At 58.0% G+C, this 22,840-nt stretch overlaps 1 protein-coding gene across 17 annotated transcripts in view; it reads right to left on the minus strand.

Annotated features, from left to right (window-relative positions):
- The window catches only part of CACNA1G (calcium voltage-gated channel subunit alpha1 G), a 63,784-nt gene extending 43,601 nt beyond the window's left edge, over nt 1-20,183 (minus strand). For 9 of the 17 annotated variants that reach the window (XM_082440281.1, XM_082440279.1, XM_082440285.1 and 6 more), the window contains exons 1-9: nt 19,177-20,182; nt 11,921-12,032; nt 11,617-11,750; nt 11,124-11,221; nt 8,904-9,063; nt 8,119-8,419; nt 7,859-7,951; nt 4,893-5,676; nt 2,629-3,005 (exon numbers count right to left, since the gene is read on the minus strand). In XM_082440281.1, coding sequence (XP_082296407.1) covers nt 2,629-3,005; nt 4,893-5,676; nt 7,859-7,951; nt 8,119-8,419; nt 8,904-9,063; nt 11,124-11,221; nt 11,617-11,750; nt 11,921-12,032; nt 19,177-19,418 — 2,301 coding nt within the window. In that variant the 5' untranslated portion in view covers nt 19,419-20,182. Of the gene's footprint in view, nt 1-2,628; nt 3,006-4,892; nt 5,677-7,858; nt 7,952-8,118; nt 8,420-8,903; nt 9,064-11,123; nt 11,257-11,616; nt 11,753-11,920; nt 12,033-19,176 lie in introns of those variants that run through there. The other 8 variants (XM_082440280.1, XM_082440276.1, XM_082440278.1 and 5 more) reach the window with 4 other exon arrangements.
- Between the last annotated feature and the right edge of the window lie 2,657 nt (nt 20,184-22,840).

The following is a 22,840-nucleotide window of genomic DNA, read 5'->3' on the forward strand; positions in this document are numbered from 1 at the left end:
TCCTCTCCTTCATCTGAGGCTCCATTGGAGCCTCTGTCTCCTGGTCCCTGCTCCGTCTGTCCTTGTTTGCATCAGGGTCTTGGTCTGTCTTTGGCTCCCTCTCTGTATCTGTCTCTGTCACCCCTACATCTCTGTGCCTCCACCTGTCTCTGTCTCCTCCCCCTGAGTCTCCATCTCCCTCTCTATATCTCTGACCTTGTTGTCTCTGTGTCTCTGCCTTCCTATCTTTTTCTCTCTCTCCCCCTGGGTCTCCATCTTGCTCTCTGTGCCCCCATCTCCCTATCTCTGTCTCTCTCTCCCTTTCTCTTTCTGTCTCCCTCTGTGTCTCCATATCCCCCTCTGTGTCTCTGTCTTTCAGCCTCCATGTCTCCTTGCACCCTTCCCTGCCCCCCTCAGCCTGCTCAGGCTCAGGGACCCAGATGGCGGGACATTCATGCCGCAGTGCCTGCAAGCACAGGGTCACGGCTGCTTCTGGGATTTTCTACCGCTCGCAGCCCCTGCCTGCCGGTGCTGCAGTCCGTCCTCTGCCTGGCCTGCTGGTGACTCTCACTCACCCCTATGGGGCCCTCGGCAACCAGGTATTGGGACAAACTCCTCCCTGGAGCAGACATTGTGCCACCACTGAGTGGGGACTCCCTGCTGCTGAGGACTTGGGAGGCTGTCCCCCGCTTTCCTCAGGAACTTGGATAAGGAGATGTTGCAGGCACCGTGACTGATTGCTATTACTTCTTCCCCAAGGGGGTGTCCTTCTTGATGTCTAACTGATAGCCTTCTTGCTGCAGCTTCATCTGCCCTCAGTCTCTGTGACTCAGCTTCTTTCCAGCACAGTCAAAGCCTCCACCAGCAGCCGAGGAGGTGTCCCCGGGGGGAGGGGCATCTGATCACGGCCAGAACTGGGGTAAGGGAGAGGAGGCTGAGATTCAGGCTCGGGAGCTGGCGTAATGGGAGCTTAGGAGCTGCCGCCACCTGGATCGCGGCAGCAGAAAATGCCGCCACAACCAGCCCGACAGAGCAGAGCACCTCTCTGGCTGGCTGAGCAGGCGTGAGCCACACACACCCACGCCCCATGCGCCCAGACACAACACGCCCACCAAAGTGCCATACTCCCCACCTGCTGACCCTGCAGCCGGTGTCCTGCCCCGCTTCCACCTCACCTCCGTAGGAAAGGATCAGGGAATAGCCGGCTGGGTGGGGGTCATTGAGGCAAAAGGAAGGGACGTCAACATGGTTGATGGCGATGGAGGAGGGGCTGGGGTGCACCCGGCTGGACAGAGCAATTGGGGTAGGAGCTGAGTGGGGTGAACTGTAAGGGAATTCAGAACCCCCTGAAAAGTGAACATCTCACGTTTGCTCCAGCCGGGCTTCAACCTAGGATACCCAGCCTCGACCCAGACCCACTCCCCGCACTGCCCCGTGGCCACGCCCAGTGGAGCCCAGGCCCCGCCCCATGGTTGCCCCACCCCTGCCACACCCGTGCGTGCGTGCCCACTCCACACCTCTGGCTCCACGTGCCTGTACCTGTTGGGTTGGGGCAGTACCTGGCTTCGGTCGGCACCAGGGAAGGTCTGGCAGCCCCGACCCTCCCTGAGCCCCAGGACAGTGAGAACACCCAGGGGAGAAGAGCACAGAAGGGCCTGTGAACCGCAGCACCTGCCTGCTGGCCTCCCTCCTTTCCCAAGAATCCGACAAGGGGGTGACCTCGAAGGCCAAACTGGGGGGAAGGGCTGCCTTCGGAAAGGATTCCTGTGGGGGATGAAGCCATAGCCGGTTGTGAGGCCCCATGGTACCTGCTCCCACCTCCAGTGTGGGAGTGGGGTCAGTGGGGTTCGCCAGGCCACCCCTCCCGTTCTTGCACCTCTCTGCGAGAGAAGACAGCCTCCTCCCCCTCAGCCCAGATCCCACTGCCTGCAGCCGTCAGCCCCGCAAAACAAGCCTGTTTCCTCTTCCACATGACAGCCCTTCAAATATTTGAAGACAGCTCGCCTGTCCCTGCTGAGCCTCCTCTTCTCCTGACTAAACATCCAGGTTCTTAGAACGATTCCTCAAGCGCAATGGTTTCAAGTCCCCTCACCATGCTGGGAGCTCTCTTCCACCCAGAGCCGCCCTCCCCGTTCACAGCACGGCTCCCAGAACAGAGGCCAAGAGCAGATGGCCTCCTTCCCTACTCCGCCCGGGGGCAGGCTCCAGTCCTCCACTCCTCACCTCTACCTGCACAGCCCCCTGCTGCCTCCAGTCAATCACACCCCTAATTACTGAGTCAGGTGAATGCCCGGGGGCCCAGCCCACCCCCTGTATGTGACTTGTCCCTCCAAAAAGGCCTTGCCCACGTCTGATGCTCATCACTCATTTAAATCCTTTAAAGCCCACCTCCTCTCAGAAGCCTTCCCAGATCAAACACACCCAGCGCAGACCCTGCCCCTGCCCTGGGCAACCTCCACACTCAGAGACTGTATGACATTCACTGGCTTTCAAGCTCCAAAGAGTCCCCACGCATTGGTGCCTCTCCCTCCTGTCCTCTTCCCTGCCGTGCAAGCTAGCAGCATGGAGAGGAAACTGAACACGGGGTGGGAGGGGAGGAAGGTAGAGGGTCCCCAGCCCCAGGGACCATGCCCTTGCCCGTGTCCCTACCTGCTCGTGGTATTCGACGCCCATGCTGAGCGTGTTGACCAGGATAGCGATCATGATTCCCCGACCAAAGTACTTGCTGTCCACAATCTTGCGAAAGGTGTCACAGATCAGCCTCCAGAAGGCCAGCACAGAGTTGGGCTCCACGTCCAGCCCCAGGCTCCGTCGACGCCAACTGTGGGGATTCCGGCGGTCGCCGTGCTGGGCGTCCTGGGTGAACTCATAAACTGCCTCGCTGTCTGAGTCAGGCATCTCGTGGCCGGCGAGCTCCACCTCCCCTGCCCCAGTCCGGACACAGTAGGGACAGCTGTCTGGGCCACAGGCTCCGCTGTCTGCCTTCAAGCAAGGGCTGGAGATCTTGCAAGAGCTTTGGCAGGTGCCTGGGACAGGAGAGTAGAGGTTAGAGACTTCAGGGTTTCCAACTTGGGGTCACCCTTCCCTCAGAGTGTGTATAAAATGAGTGGGGGAGTTTGGGATTCTTTCAATGATGTGGGTGCTAGGCACTTGGTGGGCAGGGGTGCTGAATGACTTGCAATGTGGGCAATCCTGAGTAATAGAATGCCCCCAAATGCCAATAGCATCCCACTGACAGTCACTGCTGGTTGTCCTAGGGTTTGTGCAGTTGACCTAGGAGCCTTCAGGAAGGAGCCTAGACCATCTTTCCTTCCCAGGGAAGCCACCCCTGCATTAACACTGCTTTAAGTAGCATTTTCCAAGGGATCCTTAAGACACACACCCATACATGTGTATTCATGTATGTTCTCACACCAGACACACACACGTGCACTAGACACATACTCGCATACACACATGTACTGTGTACATACGCATACAATTTATGAGTCATATATACATGCACAGCCAAACACAAGTGTGCACAGACCCATACATATCACAGGTGCACGTGTGCCAGGCATGTGCATACATGGGCGTGCATACACACCAGGCAAGAGCACCACCCCATGTGCACGGACACGCACCTATACACATCAGACACGTGTGGACACATGCACACATGAACACCAGACATGTGCATGCAGACGGGCACATACACACACCAGACACCTTCATGCACACACACACACACACACCCCAGACTGCGCATGTGCACGTACACAGTGACCTATCCCAAGACGCCAATGTCCATTTAAATCCAGCTTTGACCATAGACTGTGAGAGCTGAAAGGAACCTCAGAGACCACCCAGAGAAAGCATGGATGTGAAGACGCCTGGCTCGGGGCCCAGCCCTTCCGCCTGCATGCAGGAGGACATCAGTAAACACCACTGACAGCTATGATGGTCCCAGCCCTGCCTTCTACACAGAAGGAAATAGAACCATGCGTGTGTGCGGCTGGCTGGCGCCCCTTGGCAGGGTAGTAGAAGAGCTGGCACAAGAACCCTTCCCACTGCATTCTGTGATGGCACCTTCCTGTCCCAGCCCACATTCCCACATAACAGCCCACAAATATCCCACTTCTCCCACGTGCCACATCCTTCCTGAAACACAGGCCCTGGGCTTCGGCTACAGTGAGTCTGTCTGTGGAGGAGGGTGTGCCACCCCTGCCTGACTGGGGGATGCCCCCAGGTGCAAGCATCTCCCTTCCCCACGACACTGGGTGTTCCACCCATCAGCCTAGTAGCCCCTGAGGACTTGCTGCGCCAAGCCCCAGGTCTCCCTATGGGGACGGAGTGACACTCGCGTTTACAAGAGTGCCCTTAGCATGGGGCATGGTGCCCACCACAGTCACACACCATTTCCCCTCTGAACCTGCAGCAAGGACTATAGAGCGTGGGCCTCAGAGTCAGAGGGCCCTGACTCCACCCCTCACCAATGGCACCGCCTCGGGCAAGTCACACAACCTCTGCAAGCCTCCTTTGTCTCATCAGTAAAATGGGGATGATAAGAAAGTTTATCACTTAAACTGATGAGAGGCTCCAGTGGGGTTTTGCCTGAGAAGCATGTGACAGGCACACAGCAAGCTGGCAACAACTGCAAACAGCATAGAGCAGAGCACATAGCCAGTGCTCCTTACATGACAGCTGTTGTTATTATTACAGTGTAGGAATTATGATTCCCATTTTAACAGATGAGAAAATTAGGGCTCAAAGAAGCGATGTGACTAGCTGAAGGTCCCAACGCCAAGAGTGGCAGAATGGGAATCCAAGCCCTGTCCTTCTGACTCCAGACGCCCCAGTCCTGGCTAGGATGGGACATCACCCGGTCCCTGGGTGAGGGGCACCAACGTGCCCCCACCCAGAGTTCTCACCTGTACTCTGTGTCTCCAGCAGCTTGTGCATAGAGCTGTAGGGCCTGGGTGGGATGTTGAGGCTGGTGAGGGTGGGGGGTCCAGAGGTGGGGGCCACCTCCATTAGCGCCTTCTCTTTCAGCATCTCTGGTGGAGGGCTGGTGTGCATGGTGGGGTACACCTTCCCACTGCCCACAGTCCTGCCCGATGCTTCAGATGGCGACCTGGGAGGGGGTGCCTGGCAGCGGACTGGTTCCAAGTGGCAGTCAGCATGGTAGAAGCTGTGCACAGACTCTGCACCCCCTGGAGGGCCCCCAGAGAGGGCGAGTGTCGAGGGTGGTGGCAGCATGAGCCGGCGAGATCCATTAGCATCCTTGTCCTGGATCTGTGGGCTGGCCCGGGGGACCCGTAGCGTCCCGTTGCCCAGGTGGTAGTGGTGGTGATGGTGGTGGTGATGGTGCACCAGGTGGTGGACGGACGGACGGCGGTGGGAGCGGGAGCAGCTGCCGCTGGGCTGGGGTTCCTGGCTCCCGCGGGGAGCTGGGCTGCTCAGCAGCCCGGCCCGCACACCCACTGCCCGGGAGACCTGGGCCAGCCTTCGGGCTGCTTTCCGGAGGATGTACACGAGGTACTTGAGCAGCTCCTCATAGCAGCTGCCCGGCTCGGAGAAGCTGGCCAGGGTGCTGGCGTTGGAGAGGAACCGCACGCGCTGCTCCCGCATCAGCTGGCTTTCCCGCTGCTTGGTCTCTGAGAACTGCGTGGCAATCACCACCAGGCACAGGTTGATCATGAAGAAGGAGCCCACCTATTGGGTGGGGACAACAAGAGGGGACAGCCTGAAGGAAAGGGAACCACAGTGCCAGCCACCGCGTACCGAGTGCTCCCTGTGTGCCAGGCGCTGGGCTCAATAATTGTCCAAGCATCATCCTGTTTTGTTCTCATAACAATCTCAAGAGGTGACACCTTTATTGTCTCCATCTGACAAGTGAGGAAACTGGGGCTCAGAGAGCTTGAGGAATTTGCCCATGATCATTCAGCTAATGCACAGCAAAGCTTAGACTTGAACCAACCTCTATGGAATTCCAAGGCATTGCTATTGATCATGAGGTTATCTGGCAAGGATATCTCCCAAACTCCCTGCCCCTAAACATGCCCATCCTCCGAGATTCTGAGCACACCCCCCCCCAATTCCCATTAGTAGTTAGAGAAGGCTGTGGAATGAATGCTATCTCGGGGACATGGGGTTTTCACATTGGGCTGAGCTTTTGAGATCTTGGCAAAAACATTGTTCACAAAACTCCTGCTTCTAGTCCCAAGTCTAGCCACGTAAGCTGGAGCGAGACCCTTAACCGTGGGACCTCAGTATCCTCATGACCATTGGCCTTGGCCTTTCCCCTCCCCCAGCTGGGTAATGGGCTGAACCCTGAACCCTGCAGACTAGCCAGGTTGCCACTCTGACTTGGCCACACTCCCCCATCTCCACCTCCATGCCTCAGTTTCCCCCGGGGTTCTGGGATGGCAATTGCTTGAATAACAATCCAGAATGAAGGTAATGAATATTTATGGTGACAAAGCAGATTTTTTTTTTTCTAGCTTGTGTCCTAGTAATTATGATAATTAGCTTCACTAGTGTGATTCCAGAGAGCTGTTTGGAAAGATTTTTCATGGGGTGTGTGGGAGGGTGGAAACAAGGCCCCTTACCTCTCTGTCTGCTTCCTTCCCACTCCCCAAGCCCAGGGAGAGCTGAATGGTGAAAAGATCCCGTGAAAAGTTCACGAGACCACTTCCCAGAGGTGCTGGCCTTGCCACCCAGGTGATGGTGGGGGGAAGGGAACAGGCCCCTACCAGGGATGGTTGGGGTGGGGCGCTGTTCTTTCTCAGGGACACCTCTCACTCACCGAGAGGTCTTTATTCTGACCCTCTGGAGCCTGCCTAAGTCCTGAGTAGATCTTAGTCTCTTTCTCTCAATATCTGTCCCTCTGTCTGGCTCTGTCATTGGCCTCTTGGTGACATGGCAAAAGGGCTGGATTTGGAGTCGGTAGCCTGGGGTTGAATTCTCAGCTCCAGCGACCGAGCCTTCTGAAGCTAAGAGTTCTTATTTAGGAGCTGAGGCCACAGTCCCTGCACCTGCCACCTCACAGGGGCCTCTGAGGATTAAGCAGGCAGCAGATGTGACAGCGCACTTCAGCAGCGACGCTCAGCCCAGCAAGACTAAGCCACAGCACATGCAAAGCACCTGACGGGGTCAGACAAATGAGGAAATGTCAGCTTCCTCATCTGTAAAATGGAGACAACAACAGGATCTTGGTGAGGATTAAATGCACCAGCACATAAAAAAGTGCTCAGAGCAGGGACTGGCACATAGTAAGTGCTCAATAAATATTAGCTATAAGTTGTAGCAATTAAATGATTAATCATGAATGATAGTGATTAAATATTGCTACTTTTTGCCTCTGTCTTCTGTCCTCATAAAGTCTTGGAACTTCTGAGCTGGAACAAGAGATCACGCAGTGTTTCTCAACACCGAATGATGGGAATTTGGGTGGAACAATTCTTTGTTTGCAGGACTGTCATTTCAGGGTGTCTATTATCTACACCCTACCCCCCCAGCAAAATGCCGATAGTGCTCCCCTAGTTCTCTTAAAAAACAGGACCACCCTTTGCCATTGCCAAATGCCCCCTGGGAGAGGCGGCATCACCCTGGGTTGAGGACCACCCATTTTAATGATGAAGAAACAGATGCCCAGGGTGGGGCTGGGGGGCCTCATAGGGAATGACTTGCCCAAGATTTTAAGTGGTAGTAAGTGTTAGGCCTTGACCTTGGGTTTCCTCCTGACTCCTCATGACAGGTGCCTTCTGCCTGTGTCTCTATGGGACTTTTCCTGAGAGCTAGAGCTTCAGACCAAGCAAGTCCCCTCTCTGGACCCCCCTCCACACATGTTTCCCCAGGATCCCCCATCCCCACAGGGGCCTGAGGAATCACTCACGATGATGAGGAGGATGAAGTAGATGAAGTTGTAGAAGGAATGAGCATCCATCACAAAGTACATGATGTCGACCCAGCCCTCCAGCGTGATGACCTGGGGAGGTTGCAGAGGGGCAGGCTGTTTCTGGGCCCCCTAAAGCCTCCTGCAGTCTCCTCTAGAGGCCCTGACCCCATCCCAACCCTGAGGATGGCCACTCCAAGCCGGGACTGTGTCCCGACACTTGTGTTCTGGGGACTCTCCCAGGGCCCAGGCTGCCCCACCTGGAAGATAGCAATCCAGGCATAGCCGATGTTGTCGAAGTTGATGGCGCCCTTGAAGGGGTTGTGCTCCCCTGCGGAGCAGTTGGTGTAGTACTGGTTCCAGTTGACACAGGTGGTGTTGCTGGAGCTGTTGTAGGCCTCGTAGTCCAGGCCACAGGGCGGGCCGCCACCCCCGTCCCCGCGCAGCGTGGGCACACTCCTGCAGGAGCGCATGCCGTTCTCGCGAGGCTGGGAGCAGATGAAGGGGTTCTCATCCTCGTTCTCGGTCTGGTAGTAGCGCTCCAGGTCCACGCTCAGGGGGCTGCGGAGGAAACAGGGATGAGGCTGAGAGCAGGGTTCTCGGGGGACAGGGCCCAGGAAGGGAGAGCTGTGTGGAGGCACTGAGGCACACAGGGCGAGCACGGGGAAGGGGCGGGGATTCATGGGTGCGGATGGGGTGCGCCAGGAGCATGCAGATTGAGGGTGAAACTCCAGAGTCGGGATGTGGGAAGTCTCCATCCTAGAGCAGAGGTTCCCAACGTGGCTGCACTTTAGGCTCACTGAGGAGCTTTTAAAAATCCCCACGCCCAGGCTGAACCCCACACCCATGAAATTAGAATGGGCAGCCGGGAGAATGAAGGCCTTGCCATTGTTTAAACTCCCCAGGTGACTCCAGTGCGTAGCCAAGATTGACAACCAGACATGTCACTAATAAGAGAACGGATATGTCACCAGCAACAGGAACTGAGGGAGGTCCCAGCCCCACAGCCACTCCCAGGTCACCTCCCGGCCCATGTGCCACTCACAGGCTGAAATTCTCGGGCAGGAAGCATCGGTTACGAAGCAGCCCTGCCCACAGCTGGACGCCAACGATGCCAAAGATGAAGAAGACGAAGAAGCACAGCAGCAGGACGTTGCCCAGCATGGGCAGCGTGTCCAGCAGCAGCGTGACGAGGATGCGCATGCCTGTGGGGGCAGAAGCCACGCTGGGGGCGCCAGGCTAGCCGCGCTAGGCTGGCTGCCACGGGCCTGGCAGCACTCCCAGAGGGGGCCCACCGGGGCCTCTGAGGCTGAGACAGCCCGGCTCAAGCTGGAGGGAGACCAACAGACACTGCTAACTCTGCAGGCAGCCCTCGCAGCCCCTAACCCCTACCCACTATCCCTCTTGGCCCGCCCACACCAGTCAGAGCACAGTACCACCAAGGATGAGCAGAGTGGCCGCAGTTTCCAAAGCATCCTCCAGCACCGCATCCCACTTAACTCTCCCAACATCATCACAGAGCTGATATCACCCCAATTTGCAGATGAGGGTTGAGGCTCAGAGAACTAACACGACTTGTCCAGTACCACAGAGCTGCTAAGTGTAGGTGCCAGGACTTAACCAGGCTCTCTGCTTCCACATCCCACTCCCCAAAACACACACACACACACACACACACACACACACACTCCCACCCTACTTCCTTCTCTCACCAGATATAATCACCTGACCTTTCTAAGTTATAGACGCCAAAGTCATTGGGGAAACCAAGGCAGAGAACCCCAGCAGGGACGTTAGCAGGCAGGAATTTCCCTTTGAGAGCCAAGCCCTCACCAGGGGCCAAGATGCCCTGCACTTCACCATGGTTCTGAGCCCCCTCCCTGAGTCTAGTCTCTGCTTGGTCCAGATCCTCACATCAGGACCTGAGGAGACACAAGGCTGTTTCCTCAGGTGGCCGCCAGTTAACAACCCCTTCCACGGGGAAAGCCACCACAAACCTGCCCCTAAGATGCTGTTAGGGATACTGCCCTCCCTCCCCACTCCAGATCTAGGACATCTAAACTAGCCCCCAGGCCACCAAACCCTTGTCAAGCACACAGACCTCTGGTGGCTAGTTTCGACCCCCAAAGTGACACTCGTGGTCCCCTGACCCCTCCAGGGAAAAAGCTTCTAAGCAGCTGCTAATTACTCCTCCTGGTGACTGAAGTGGCCCTGCCCCGCCCCTGCCACTCAGTCCCTCTCCCCTCTCCCCTCTCCCAGCCCCCTTCAGCTCCTCTGTGCTCCAACTGAGATCAATTCCTCAGGGTTTGCATTAAGGGAATTACACCGGTAGTTAGAGGCCTATAAATCTGCCAGCGATCACCTGGGGCGCGAGAGGAGGGAAGACGTGCCCCTCATCTGGGGTTCCTGTTAACACCAAATACACCAACGCCTGGAGGACACATTGAGCAGCTCTGCCCACCCAGACACACACACACGCACACCACAGGCACACACACAGGCACGCATGCACACGCAGCAAAGGGGGCTACTGCTACATCAGACACTGAGCCCCAGAAACATGCCCCCACCCACCCCACTCCTGGGATGGCAGCAGAGACCATCTGCAGCTTGTGTAGGTTGGGGAGTTGCAAAGGGGGCCTGAGAAAGGGTGGGGGGCGGGATGCAAGGGGAGCTGGAGCTGCCAAAGCCTGGCTGGCTCAGAAACTAATGCGGTTTAATTTAGATAATTGTCCCAGCATTCAGTTGCTGCAGAGGCTTGGAAGGGGGTGGGAAGAGGAAGGGGACACAAGCGTGAGGATGAGGCATGGAGCGGCCGTCTTGGGAGAAGTCATGCTCGGGGTGGCCAGTGCTGTCTCACCAACGAGAACCAGACCGCACGAGAGGCGGTTCTGGCTAGAAAAGGCCATCCCACTTTGCACCCACTCCTCCTGGCCTGCCAGCCTCTCCACCCTGCTCCCACCCGCCCCTATTCCACTGGAGGGAGGGTGGTCTAGCTGAAGGGAAGGGGTCATCTGGGACATTCCTGAGACTCTGACCTAAAATCAGGCTGAAATGAGGGGGAAGGGGCCGCAGCCCGGATGTGGGCTCCCTTGGGCTCCAGCGACCCAGCTCCCCACTGAGTCCTTCTCTCAGGGGGCTTGCATCAGTGTTCCAGGCCCCCATGAGGCCTGTGAGTGGCCAGGAGGTAGGGGTGGGGCCTGAGATTCCCATATCTCCTCTTGGGGTTCTCCGCCCGGGGGCCGAGGAATGAGGGGTCACTCACTGGGCACCCGGTTAATGGCCCTGAGCGGTCGCAGCACACGGACTGTCCTGACAGCTGAGAAGCTGACGTTCTGCAGGTCCAGCGAATACTCCAGCATCCTGCAGGGAGGGGCCCAAAGGGAGGCCCTTTGAGTCTGAGGCCGCCGTGGGGGTCAAAAGAGGTCAATGAGGAATCCTGCTGTGGTGGGGCAGGAGTCCTCCCCCTCCACCAAGGGACCCTGAAAAGCCAGCTCTCTCCCTGGGGGCAAGGCCACCCCTAAGCCAAGGACAGGCTCCTTATCAGAGAATGAACAGAGGAGGGTGTGGATGGAGGGGCCTTGGAATTCAGAGAAGTACTGGCTCAAGCACTATAGGACAGCCCCGGACCCTTGGTGGACAGCCAGGGAGAAAGCAGCACTGTAGCTGGGCTGGGGGAGGGGGCCGGGCCTAGAACTGGCCCTGGGGAAGGGACCAATCTGATCCTTCGCTCTCCTGCTCCAAGCCCAGGCCCTCACCCTGCAATGACGATGAAAAAGTCAAGCCGGTTCCAAGTGTCTCCCAGGTAACACTTTTTCCCAAAGATGCCCAAGGCCACCATCTTCACCACCATCTCCACAGCGAAGAAGGCAAAGATGAAGTCATCAAAGGCCTGATGTGGGGACAAGAGGCTGCTGAAACTGAGAAAAGGTGTGGGGGGAACACCCCCCTACCCCACCCCCACCCCCACCCCCTCCTCTGGGCTCAGGGCCTCTTGCAGAGAAGGTGTCAGGGTTATAAAGATCAGGAGCTGCCCCCTCCCGCCATCACACACATGCTTACCTGCAGAATCCGGCAGCGCTGGGAGTCACAGGCGATGTCTTCACACGGCCGGAACATGCCCAGGGTCACACAGTTGAGAAGGATGACCAACATGCTGATGCGCTCAAACCAGGTACCAGGCGGTCAAGGAAACAGCTAGCCAGGGTGGAGTTGAGCCCGGGCCCCCACGCCCTGCCCAAGCACCTCCCACTGCCTGAGCCGCCAACCCCATCTGAGAGGCAGCCAGGTGTAGCCAGCTAGTCCCACCTCGGCTCATCTCACCTCTCTGGACCCAGCTTCCTCTTCTGTAAAGTAGGAAAAGCCACAAATACCCTGACTATTTGCACAAGCCATTTGGGGGATAAAATCGATCGTGCTTGTGGAAATGCCAGGCACCAAGAGTGTGCTGCTGAATCTGAATCTTATTCTCCCTACCTCACAGGGAAAATGTGAGAAGCAAATGAGATAATGTATGTGAATGTGTGACACAAACCTAAAGTCGGATTATGCTTGCCTTACAGTTTACCAAGCACTTTCACAGCATGCCACATTGGATGCTCACAACAGCCCCGAGAAATATCCGGGCTAGATCACCTTCTTCCCCAGAACCCAAGGAAACTGAGGCCCAGAAGTCATGTGCTGAAGGTCACAGGAGAGACCCAGATGAGACTGAGCTTTCCAAGCTTCTGATCTGGGATAGCAACTTCCATAGCTGCTTAGGCTGCAGGGAAGGGGTTGTCACGACCGCACTGGCCCCAGACAGACAGGCCGAGGCAGACAAGCACCACAGAACTGGAGCCTCAGGCTGCCTCTTCCCCAGCCAGCCCCTGGCCTCTCAAAGCCCTCAGATGGCCTCCAGACACATTCACACAGTTAAATAATGAGGACCCACTACACACCAGGCCCTGCGCTGGACATAAGCCCCCAGCCTGTGCAGAGCAGACGGTACCCTGTATACAGACTATGCCACCATCACACCTTCTCAAGACTTCCAGCAAAGCCCCACCCTGGACCAACAGACTCTGTTTTGCAACAAGGGGGAGAGAGGGGTCTTTCTAAAACCTGAGTCTTTCCACAGAGTGGATTTCATTAAGGGGCTCACTTCCAGCCCATCTACAGGAGGATGTAGAAAATGGCCTCCGGACCTTAGAGAGTTCTGGGCACCAGACTCACAGATAAGTGACCAAGCATCCTGTTTTCTCAAGAAAAACATGAGAGGGGTGGGGAAGAGTAAAGAGGTTAGAAACAAGCAGAGAGTGGGGGGCCAGGGGAAGGAGAAGGCCTTGAGGATGGAGGTGGGGAGGGTGTCATGGCAGCCCACAGCACAACCCACCAAGCCAGACTCAGTGAGACAGAGAGCGCCCAGAGCAGATGAATCTTCCTGTCATAACTCCACTTCTAGAGTGAGAAGGCTTTGGCCAGGGACCCAAGGACTTACCTTGAAGCTGATCCCAGCCATACCCCATCTCTGTCCTGAACCTCAGACCACACCCCCTCTCCGGGAGCCCACACTCAATCACCTCAAAGCCCTCCTACCCCCTCCTGTCACCCAGGCCCTTTTCCCTCAGACTCACATCCCTTCCCACCAGCAGGTACCCTAAATTCCCAAGGCACTACAATTTCCCTAATCTTACATCCTCACAGGAATAAGAGTTAAAAAAAAATTCTAGGCTTTTGGGGTAAGTTGATGGAAGGGGGAAATGAAAAGAGTGCTCTGTTTCCATGGAGCTGTTTTCCTGAGTGGAGCCGGAGCCCAGTGGATCTATCCCCAGAATAAGGGTCAGCCAGGGGTCAGCCTGGAAAAAAGGGGACAGGGAGGGAGCTCCTTTGGGACCATCATCTGAAAAGGGAAGGGCACGATTACCTTCAAGAACTGGCCTGCTTTCCCCAACCTAGCCCCCTCCTCTCCTCTGTAGGGAAGAGGGTTCTGGAAGGGACCCATATGAGCAGATGTCTCTACATAGGGGCAGGTGGGTAGTTCTCCTGGGAAGAGGGGCTCCCAGGACACCTGTTTGGACCCCTCTAATGGCAGTGAGTCCACCATGTCATCTGTGCCCTTGTCTCATCTCCCTCGCTGAGGCACGGGCACTCTGTTACACCCAAGCCCCTACAGAGCTTAGAGTAGTGCCTGGCATGTAGCAGATGCTCAATACATGGGAAGAGTGAATGAATGAATGAATGAGTCAATCAGTCAATCAACCTCCCTGCCTAGAAGCCAGATGTATCTCCCCATTCATGTTTTCCTACCTTGTTTGCTTCAATAGTGATGAACTGATGATGAGTGGGGGTGGGGGGAGAAGTGACACCATAAAGGAGCTGTCCCTCTTTCTGTCCCCACCTTACACATGCTCACACTGAGGCTTCTTATAGCCAGAGTCTGCCTCCAAAGAACCCCACCTCCAGCTCTTAACCACAGAAGCCCCTTCTCAAGAGCCCTCTTGGCAATTCACCTTACTCCCGGGTACATCCTGCCACTCTCACCTCTCCCCTTTCCCTATAGGTAAACATACATGGACAGGGAAAACACCAAGGCACAGGCAAATTTGGGACAATCTGAATTAAGGAATAATTAATGAGGGTGGGGGGTCTTTTACCCTTCTCAGGGTAGGGCTCATTTCCTTGGGAATATGGCCGTATGTCACTGTGCCATGTTCCTCTGTTGCCATAACAACAGGAGGATGTGTCACCAGGTGGTGTGGATTTGTTGCCATGGTAATTAAAGGGACCCCCCCCCTCACATATGAACTCCCCTTACCCAGGCTGCTGTCTTGTCCTCACGCAGGGAAGGGTAAGTGGGGAGACCCACAGGTTATCAGGTTGGGGGGAACCATGTGACAAATCCCCATGGCAACCAAGGGAATGGGGGACATTGGTTGCCATAGTGACTATGAGACCTGTGCAGTCACATGTCTACTGTTGCTATGGTGACTGTCCGGGCTGGAGTGGATCCCAAAGGGGGAGGTGGGTAGGAGAAGCGAGGATCTTTCGTCTCCCCACAACCCACCATCAAAAGCAGAGAAAAAAGGAAATGGCAGGGTGAGGAACCCCACTTCCATCCCTCCTCCTCTTCTCCCTCCAGGAGAGAGAACTAGAGCATGTTATCTGACAACTTAGTCCTCTCTGTGGGGCTTTATCTAGAGCCCTTGCCTAGTTGGGCAGCTATAAGGGAGAGGAAGGTAGAATGAGGAGGGAGGAGGGCTGGACCACCTCCAGGGGCACGGGGGCTCAGGGCAGAGCATGACTGAGAAGGGAAGCAGGCCCCCCAGCTGTCCCATTCTCTGCTAGGAGCCTGATAATCTGAGACCTAGGAGCACTGAAGAGGTAAAGGGCCTGGACCCAGGAATCCTGGCCTCCTACTACTCGTTGGGAAGGTGGGGTGCTTGCCTCATTCACCCCCGGAGAGGCTGGTGTCTATGGGATTCAGCATTCCCCAGAGTGGGGTGAGATCTAGGGACTCAGGAGGGGGCTCCTGCTAGGGAGGCTGAAAAGGGGATTCCCCCAGCTGAGCCCCCCCCCCCACTCCCACAAGCCTGTTTCCCGGTGGTCTGCCCGCCGACTGCTCCAGAGTGTGGGTGTGTGGGGAGGGAGGTTTCCAGCTGAACTGAAAACTGCAGCCCGAAGAAAGGCAGCCAGCCCCACCCAGAGACAGAGACGAGAGACACAGAGACACAAGAGAGCTGGCCCGCTGGAATCTTTGGGAGGGGAAATAGGCCAGAAAGCTGATTCAAACGTCTGTGACTCTCTGTGTGTATGTGTGTGTGTGTATGTCTGCGTGTGTGAGTGTGTGTGTGTGTATGTCTGCGTGTGTGAGCAGTTGTGTCTGTCGCCATCCTGGCTGAGGCAGGCAGGGCGGGGTGAGAGCTGGGGCGGGAGCAGGCAAGGGGTGAAGGGGGGCTGTGTGGTGGGGGTAATCCCAGGAATGGCTCCAACTGGCACTCTCCATGATGGGGAGTCCCCTGACAGTTCCGTGGAGCAGAGTGTGTATGTGGCCGAGAAGGAAGGTGGGCCTGGACAGAAAGAGTGCCAGGAGGTGTTCTGACCCCCTCAGCCCAGTTCAGTGCTGCAGCCCCAGCCCTTCTCCCCAGAACTCCCTCTGGAGAGCCTTGGGTTTGAAAATGAGAGGAGGGAATTGGTGAGGAGACAGGAAGAACACCCCCCTTCCATTTCCTCTGAGGACCAAAATGGAGATTTCTCCCTAGGTAAGAGAGACAGGGGAACTTGGGACACTGGGACAGTGGCGAGGAAAGCTCCAGAGATGCCTGGTGCCCCCTCCCCTCCAGACGCACACACTCTTAGACACACACAGTGATCACACACTCACACTCACTTCTGGAAGCCATTAGGGCTCCTGCTGTTCAGGCCTCCCCCTTCTCCTCCCCCCACTCCTGGCAGGCTCCCTTCTCCCCCTCTGGCCCCCTTCCCACTCCCCCTCTCGGCATCCCAAATGCCAGCCTGTGATTTCCAAATGAGAAAAAGCTGTGCTGGGCTCTGAGCTTGGAGAAACTCCTACACAAACTTCCAGATGTGACACAACAGCCGGGGAGGGAATGCTCAGGATCTCCTTCCCGGGAGGGGAAACGCACTCCCTCACACTTGAAGAAACACATACTGGAAAGTCCAACACACTCTCTCCCCTATAGCCTGGGAGGAGGGGGGCCTTTCTGACTCTGACCGTGAACCCCCAGTCTCCCCAGTACCACTTCCGAGCCCCTCCTTCCTTTTGCTGCCATCCCTCCCTCCCCAACACACACACACACACACACACACACATACTCACACACTCACTTACACACCACTTCCCACCTGGGTCTAGATCTCCTCTCTAGGAAACCTGGTTTCTTAAAGAGGCTAAGAGAGGAAGGGGCTGAGAAGCATGCCAAGAAGAGCCTAACTAGCTTCAGTTAGTTGAGAGGAGGTGTCCTTATGTCCCTCAGGCCCAGAGGTGCAGCCAAGGGAAGCCTCGCAGATACCAAAAAGAGAGAGGGAAAGACGGAGGCCCAAGAGTCAGTCCAGAACCCCTCCAGCAGTGAAAAACATAGGTTTCCCTTGATACATGGGTGTGATGAGAGTGGTGAGGGCACATCTTAGGCAGCCCCGTTACCAAGAAATTGTTCTCCACCCATCCTCAGCCAATCGAGGCTTAGCAGGCTGTCCAGACGGAGCGATGCTAATGCCCCTCACCCCAGACTCCCACCACCCTAGCGGGAAGCCTGCTCCCCCCTCCCAAGATGAGCACTGGGCCTCCACCTCTCTTCCGTCATTCCAGCCCTCTCCAACTGCCCCCTCCCAGAACACCTCAAGGAAGGAATCTGACCCCAGACCATCCACTAGCACCTGAAGATAGGGCAGGTGGGGATATGCTAGCCAAGAGGTCTGTGTTGTTTTGGAGGGAAAAGGGAGAGAAGATTTCTCTACACACAGTCCCCCACCACCACACACACACACCCCCGGGGGGCTCCTGAGAAGGAGGGGACAGGTCTGGTGCTTTTTTACATTCATGGAGAAGGTGGGTGATTAGCTGCAGAGAGGAGGGATGCCCTGAGCCTGTTCTTTTCAGAGACATTTGTTCCCCATCTCTACCCCTGAGAAAGTGGCCTGGGGTTGCCGGGGGGTAGGGGGGGCGGAGTGGGCAAGATGTGCCAGCTCAGCAGGTCCACACACCTTGGAGGCAGCCCTCTATTTCTGCAGCTCAGAGAGAAAGGGAGGGCGGGGGATGGAGAGAGCGTGCGACGAGGGGAGCTTCCTAAAGACCCACAGGGTGTAGAGGATGGGGGTTGGGGGGGACCCAAGCTCACATCCCTGCTTTGCGCACTAGAGGCAGCAGAGCTGCAGAGAGTGAGGGCGGTGCCAAGCTCCCCCCCTTCCCCAAAGCAGAGTCCCGGTTGGGCTCTTAGGGGTTACAAGGGAGACCCGACGTCTCCCACCCTGAGTCCAAAAGAGCCTCTGAGCTGGGAGGAAAGTGCCAGGAGAAGCTGTCAAGACCAGGGATGGCAGCGTACCCCCCCTTCCCTTCCGGCAGTGGCGGGACCTAACGCAGCCTGGAGCATTAGTCAAGCAGTGCTTTGTGCTAGGGGCTAAGGGGGAGAGGCCGTGGGGATTAGGGGGCTGGGGTCTCCCATGCAATTCATGACGGGGAAGAGGATAGAGGGCAGTGCTAAATCTATCCCCCTGGGATGTGGGGCTTGCATTCCACAAACCTATCCAAGGAGTACACATGGGGTGGTGGACCCGAGTCTTCCCCAGTGAACCAGCTCAGAGTCTCACTGTCCCCCCCAGTAGTTTCTTGGAAGGCTGCGGTCTCCCATACCTGCTCTGCAATCAGGCGGGAGCACTCCCATAGAAAAGGGATGGATAACTTGGACCGGTTTAATCCCATCCCCCGCTTGCCAAAGCTCTTACCACAGTCTTTCCCTCCACAAGAAAAAATCTGGCACAAAACTCCCCAACCCAACCTTAAGCACCCCGCATTGAATAAAGAACTGGGGAAAAGGGAGGCACTCTGAGCATTGGGCTCCTACTGAAAGGGTCTCTACCCCGGCTCTGGGGGCAGACGGCTTTCCTCCATCACATCTTTTTCTCATTCTGCACTCCTGACATCAGCCGCCGCCGGAATCTCCTTATTGTGCCTCCAACCCGCGGGGTGGGGGTGGGGGGGTTAGGACCTGGTCCCCGCCCCCCAACATCTCCCTCAGGGGCAGTAAAAACGTCAGCCTCAAGGACCAGGTCGGGGCGGGTGCCGGTGGGGTGGGGTGGGGGAATCAGACCCTAGAATCCACCGCAAACTTTGGAGCTGGGGCAGGAGGGAAACCCAGGAGATTGCGGTCCCCCCCCTCCCCCGTCCCCGCAGCTTCCTCCCCACCCCACCCCCCAAACTCGGAAACCAAACCCAGCTCGCTAACCGGCGGCGGGCGGAATAGAGCTCCCAGGCTCCCGAAGCTCCCCACATCTGGAGGATGACGACCCTCCCCTGCCCACATCTGGAGAGCATCCAGCTGCACACCAGTAGGGCACGTCTCCTCTCTTTTCCTGGCCTGGATCCCAACCCCCCAAGGAGGACTAAGGTGTGGGTACCGAGGTGGGGCTCGCCTGGGGTATCAGCCAAACCTACTCCCGTCTCCGCTCCTACTCTGAAGCCCCCTTCCCTCCTTTGCAGCCCCCCTCTCATCTGCCCACCTTCCGGGCTCACTTCTCCGACTCACCTGGCTTTTGGTCCCCTCAGGCGGCGCGGCCCGCCCCCCTGCGGCCCCCCAGCCCGGCGGTCGTGCCCCGGAGGATATGGGTTACAGACCGTGCGGAGACACCAGCTCCGCGGGCGGCTGTCCTGGCTCAAGTAGAAGAAAACCACCGGGGCCAGTGCAGGGTATGGCAGCCCCTCCGCCTCGGAGTCCGCGCTGCCCGGGTCCTTTTCCGCCGACCCCGGCCCCGGCCGGCCCCCGGCCCCCGACAGGTCGTTGAGCCGCATGAAGCTCCGGGGCTGTCCTGACTCCTCGGCGCCCGCTCCATCCTCCTCCTCGTCCATCCTCTGGCCAGCTGGGGCCCCGGGTGGTTTCGAGAGGGGCAAGGGGCGCCCCTCAGAGAAGGTGTCCTCACGCAACCGGGGGGCCCCGGCGGGGGCGCATCTGGGGAGCTCTAGGGCGCAGGCTGAGCCCCCGGGGGGGCCAGTTCAGCCCAGCTCCCCCTGCCCGCAGGGGCATGCTGCCCGCGGGGCGCCGGGTCGCAGGGAAGCCCCGCCCGGCGCGAGTCCCGCTTCCCCAGGGCTTCTGGGCCCCCCCGGGCCAGCCGGCCGGCTCCCCCTCACTTTGTTCCGGCTTCTTCGCTTCGCGCCCAGGCTCCGGTCGCCAGATTCGGCACTACCTTCGGCGAAGCGGCCCCAAAAGGGGGAGAGAGAAGGGGGGTGGAGGGTGGGGGGGGCCGGAGAGGGGCGCCCCCTCTTCCCGCGGCGCAGCTGGAGCAGGATCTAAGGGGTCAGCATCGTCCCGGCTCCGCGCCAGCGGCGGCGGGGGAGGGGAGGAGGAATCTCTTTGGGGGTGGGTTTGGAGGGGGTTGGGGGAGGCTCCTTTCTCCACCCGGCGGCGGGCTCACGGTCCAGGAGGGGCGGGGAGGTGGTAGGGGGCCGTCCCGGGCGGGGGTGGAGGCGGAGATGCCGCCGCCGCAGCCGCCGCGGTGGGTGCCGCTGCCGTAGCTGTCGCCGGCACCACTGCCTCCTCCTCCGGCCGAGACGCGGAGCGAGCAAGCGAAAGCGGCGGCGAGGAGCCCGGCGCACACCACAGCTGGATCCCTCACTCCAACTTCAAGCCTCGGCCCCGCCTCTCCCCAGCCAGCCTCGCAGCCAATCGCCGCGCGCCGCCGGCCCCGAGCCGCACTCCCATTGGCCGGCTGCCGTGGCAGTGCGGGCGGGGGCGCCGGGGAGAGAGCCACAGCTGGAATCCGGTTCCCACCCCAAAGCCCGGGACCGCCCCTCTCCCCTCCCCTTGGCACTGGTGTCCGCTCCCGAAGACTGGAGCCAATTAGACGGCTACCCAGACCGAACCCACTTTCTTATTGGCCAGTGGGGGCTCTGGGACTCCTCTGGAGGGAGCCCCAGGGAATCAGAGTATTTGGCGCGGGGTCCCGGGATAGCGCCGCCGGCCCCCGGGCATCCTTTGTCCAAGACCCCAGAATTGGACCGCAGCCGGAGGGCGGGGCTCAGCTCTGGGCGGGCCTGGTGCAGAAGGAAGGCAGACAGCCCGGTGTGAGGGGTGTGACCAGGGTCCCAGAGCGAAATCCTGGGTCTCTACCGGATTAATATCCCACCCTGGAGTTGAGCCTGGGAGCGGGACTGAGGAAGGGGCGAGCGGAGCGGGAACTCCCGGGGGTAGGGCTTCAGGCTGGAGGAGGCTGGTCTTAGGAAAACGGGCGGAGCCCAGGGAAGGCTGAGGCAGTCAAGGTCTGGGCGTGGCCTCCACCAACCTCTTGAGCTTGTTGTTCCTCCTCCCAGGTCCATTTCTGCGACTTTGACCCTAATCTCCTAACCCTAACCCTCTGACCCTGATCTCATGTTGACACTCCTGAGCTTCAGGAGAGGGCTTCGTGCTTGAACACATGGCCCCAGGCAGGTCACGCGGGACCCAGAGCCCGGATCTCCAAGAGCAGCTGCGGAGCAGAGGGATGTTCCTGCGAAGGGACCTGCCAGGGTCTCGAGTGTGTGGGAGGAGGTAGAAGCATAGATCTGGGCTTTACCGACTCTTAACCTGCAAAGTTTCACCAAGCCCCCACTCCGTGCCTCAGTTTCTCATTCCCGAGTTCCAAAATGGCTTATGCGGAGGCTGTCCGCAGGACAGGAGATTGGCGGGGCTACTCTCCTTGCACATCTCCACCCTACCAGGAGCTGGTCCTCGATGGTCTGCTGCTACCCACGCGCGCGCGCGCACGTGTACTCCGGCCCTCCTCCCGCCTCTCTTTCCTGAGTCCCCCGGCTCTCTCTGCCCCAGCTCCCTCTTGCCGCCAGCTCTACCCCTAAAGGCTGTGGGTACCCGGGAGCGGAGTTCTGGGCGCTGGGGTGAAGTGGGGCGGGGAGGGCATCGAGGATTAAGACGTCGGGAAGCGTTTCCCCACCTCTGCGGGAGGTAGACACAGCGGAACCAAGCAAGTCAGTTAGTTCCCTCTCCTGAGACTTCGCGGCCGCTTACGCCACTGAGGAGAGGCAGAGGGATGGACCGGATGACCTCCTACACCCGCCATCCCCCCACCCCCACCCCCGACTCCCTGGCGTTTTTCGCTCTCCTAGGGCTGCGCCACCCACGGCTCCCGCCGAGTGGGGTGCGTGTCTCAGCTCCCTCCCGGGCGGGTTGCGGGGAGTGCAGTAGGGAGGGCAGAGCGGCTGCTGCCTCCCAGGTTGCCCTTTCGCCGAATCCGGCGCCGAGTTGTGCAAATGAGGCCGGGCTCATTTGCATTTCATGCTAATAAGCAGTTCCCTTAAGTGCCTTTCTCTCCTGGCGGGAGTCTCTGCCCTCATTCCGCATGTGCCCGCGCCAGTCTTGAACTCTCAGTGGTCTTCTGGGAGAGGGGCCTATTTATGGTTTGCCCTCGTGTCTGACACCTTCCCTCTCGCTGGTCCGAAGTCTGCCTAGTGGCCTGCCCTTCCCAGACAGGATCAAGAGGCCCCACGGCTGGCACCATAGGTAGTGACTCTAATCATTCCCTCTTAACAGAGGGGAAAATGAGGCCAGAGAGGCTTGCCCAGCCCAATGGTCAGGTTTCCTGATGGTCAGCAGGCCCCACACCTTCATCCACCATCCAGACCACCCCCTAACCCCCATCTCTGGGCTGAACTCAGTTCTAGAACATATGCAAAAAGGGGGGCAGATACATGCACCATCTGGGCAAATCATCCCAGTGCTCGGGGCCACCTAAGGCCTGTGCAGGACACCAGGAGATTCTGATATCCCTGTCAGAGATGCTCCCTGTTGGCCTGAGTGGAGGAGGTTAGGAGGGAGACAGGACCCAGGAAGAAGGCAAAGGAAGCCATGAAACCATCTTTAACTCCCACCCTCCAAGCCTCAGCTCTGACATCACCTCCTCAGGGCGGCCTTCTTTGAGCAAGTATCACAGTGCCTACTAAGTGCCAAGGTTCTGAGGACACAGTTCTGGATCAGACCAGAGTCCATAACCTCAGAGCACTTGGCCCAGCCCAGGCTTATGTCTGTATTTGTAGGAAATGGTTCTCTTCCCCTCTAGGCTCTACGTTCCCTGAGGGCAGGGGCTATTTCCATTTTGCTCACCAGTTTGGCACATAGTAGGTGCTTAATAAATCTCTGTTAGATGAATAAATAACCTCAGGCAGACAGGGGGAATGGGAGGGATAAGAAATTCCTTTCTTTGGGTCGCAGCTGGTCTAAGAGTTGTCTAAGATCTCCTCTGATTTTAGGGGAGAACACCCATATAGGTCCTGCTCCACCAGCC

The sequence above is a fragment of the Balaenoptera physalus genome (genome assembly GCF_965194825.1).
Source record: "Balaenoptera physalus genome assembly, chromosome: 20".
Lineage (NCBI taxonomy): Eukaryota > Metazoa > Chordata > Mammalia > Artiodactyla > Balaenopteridae > Balaenoptera > Balaenoptera physalus.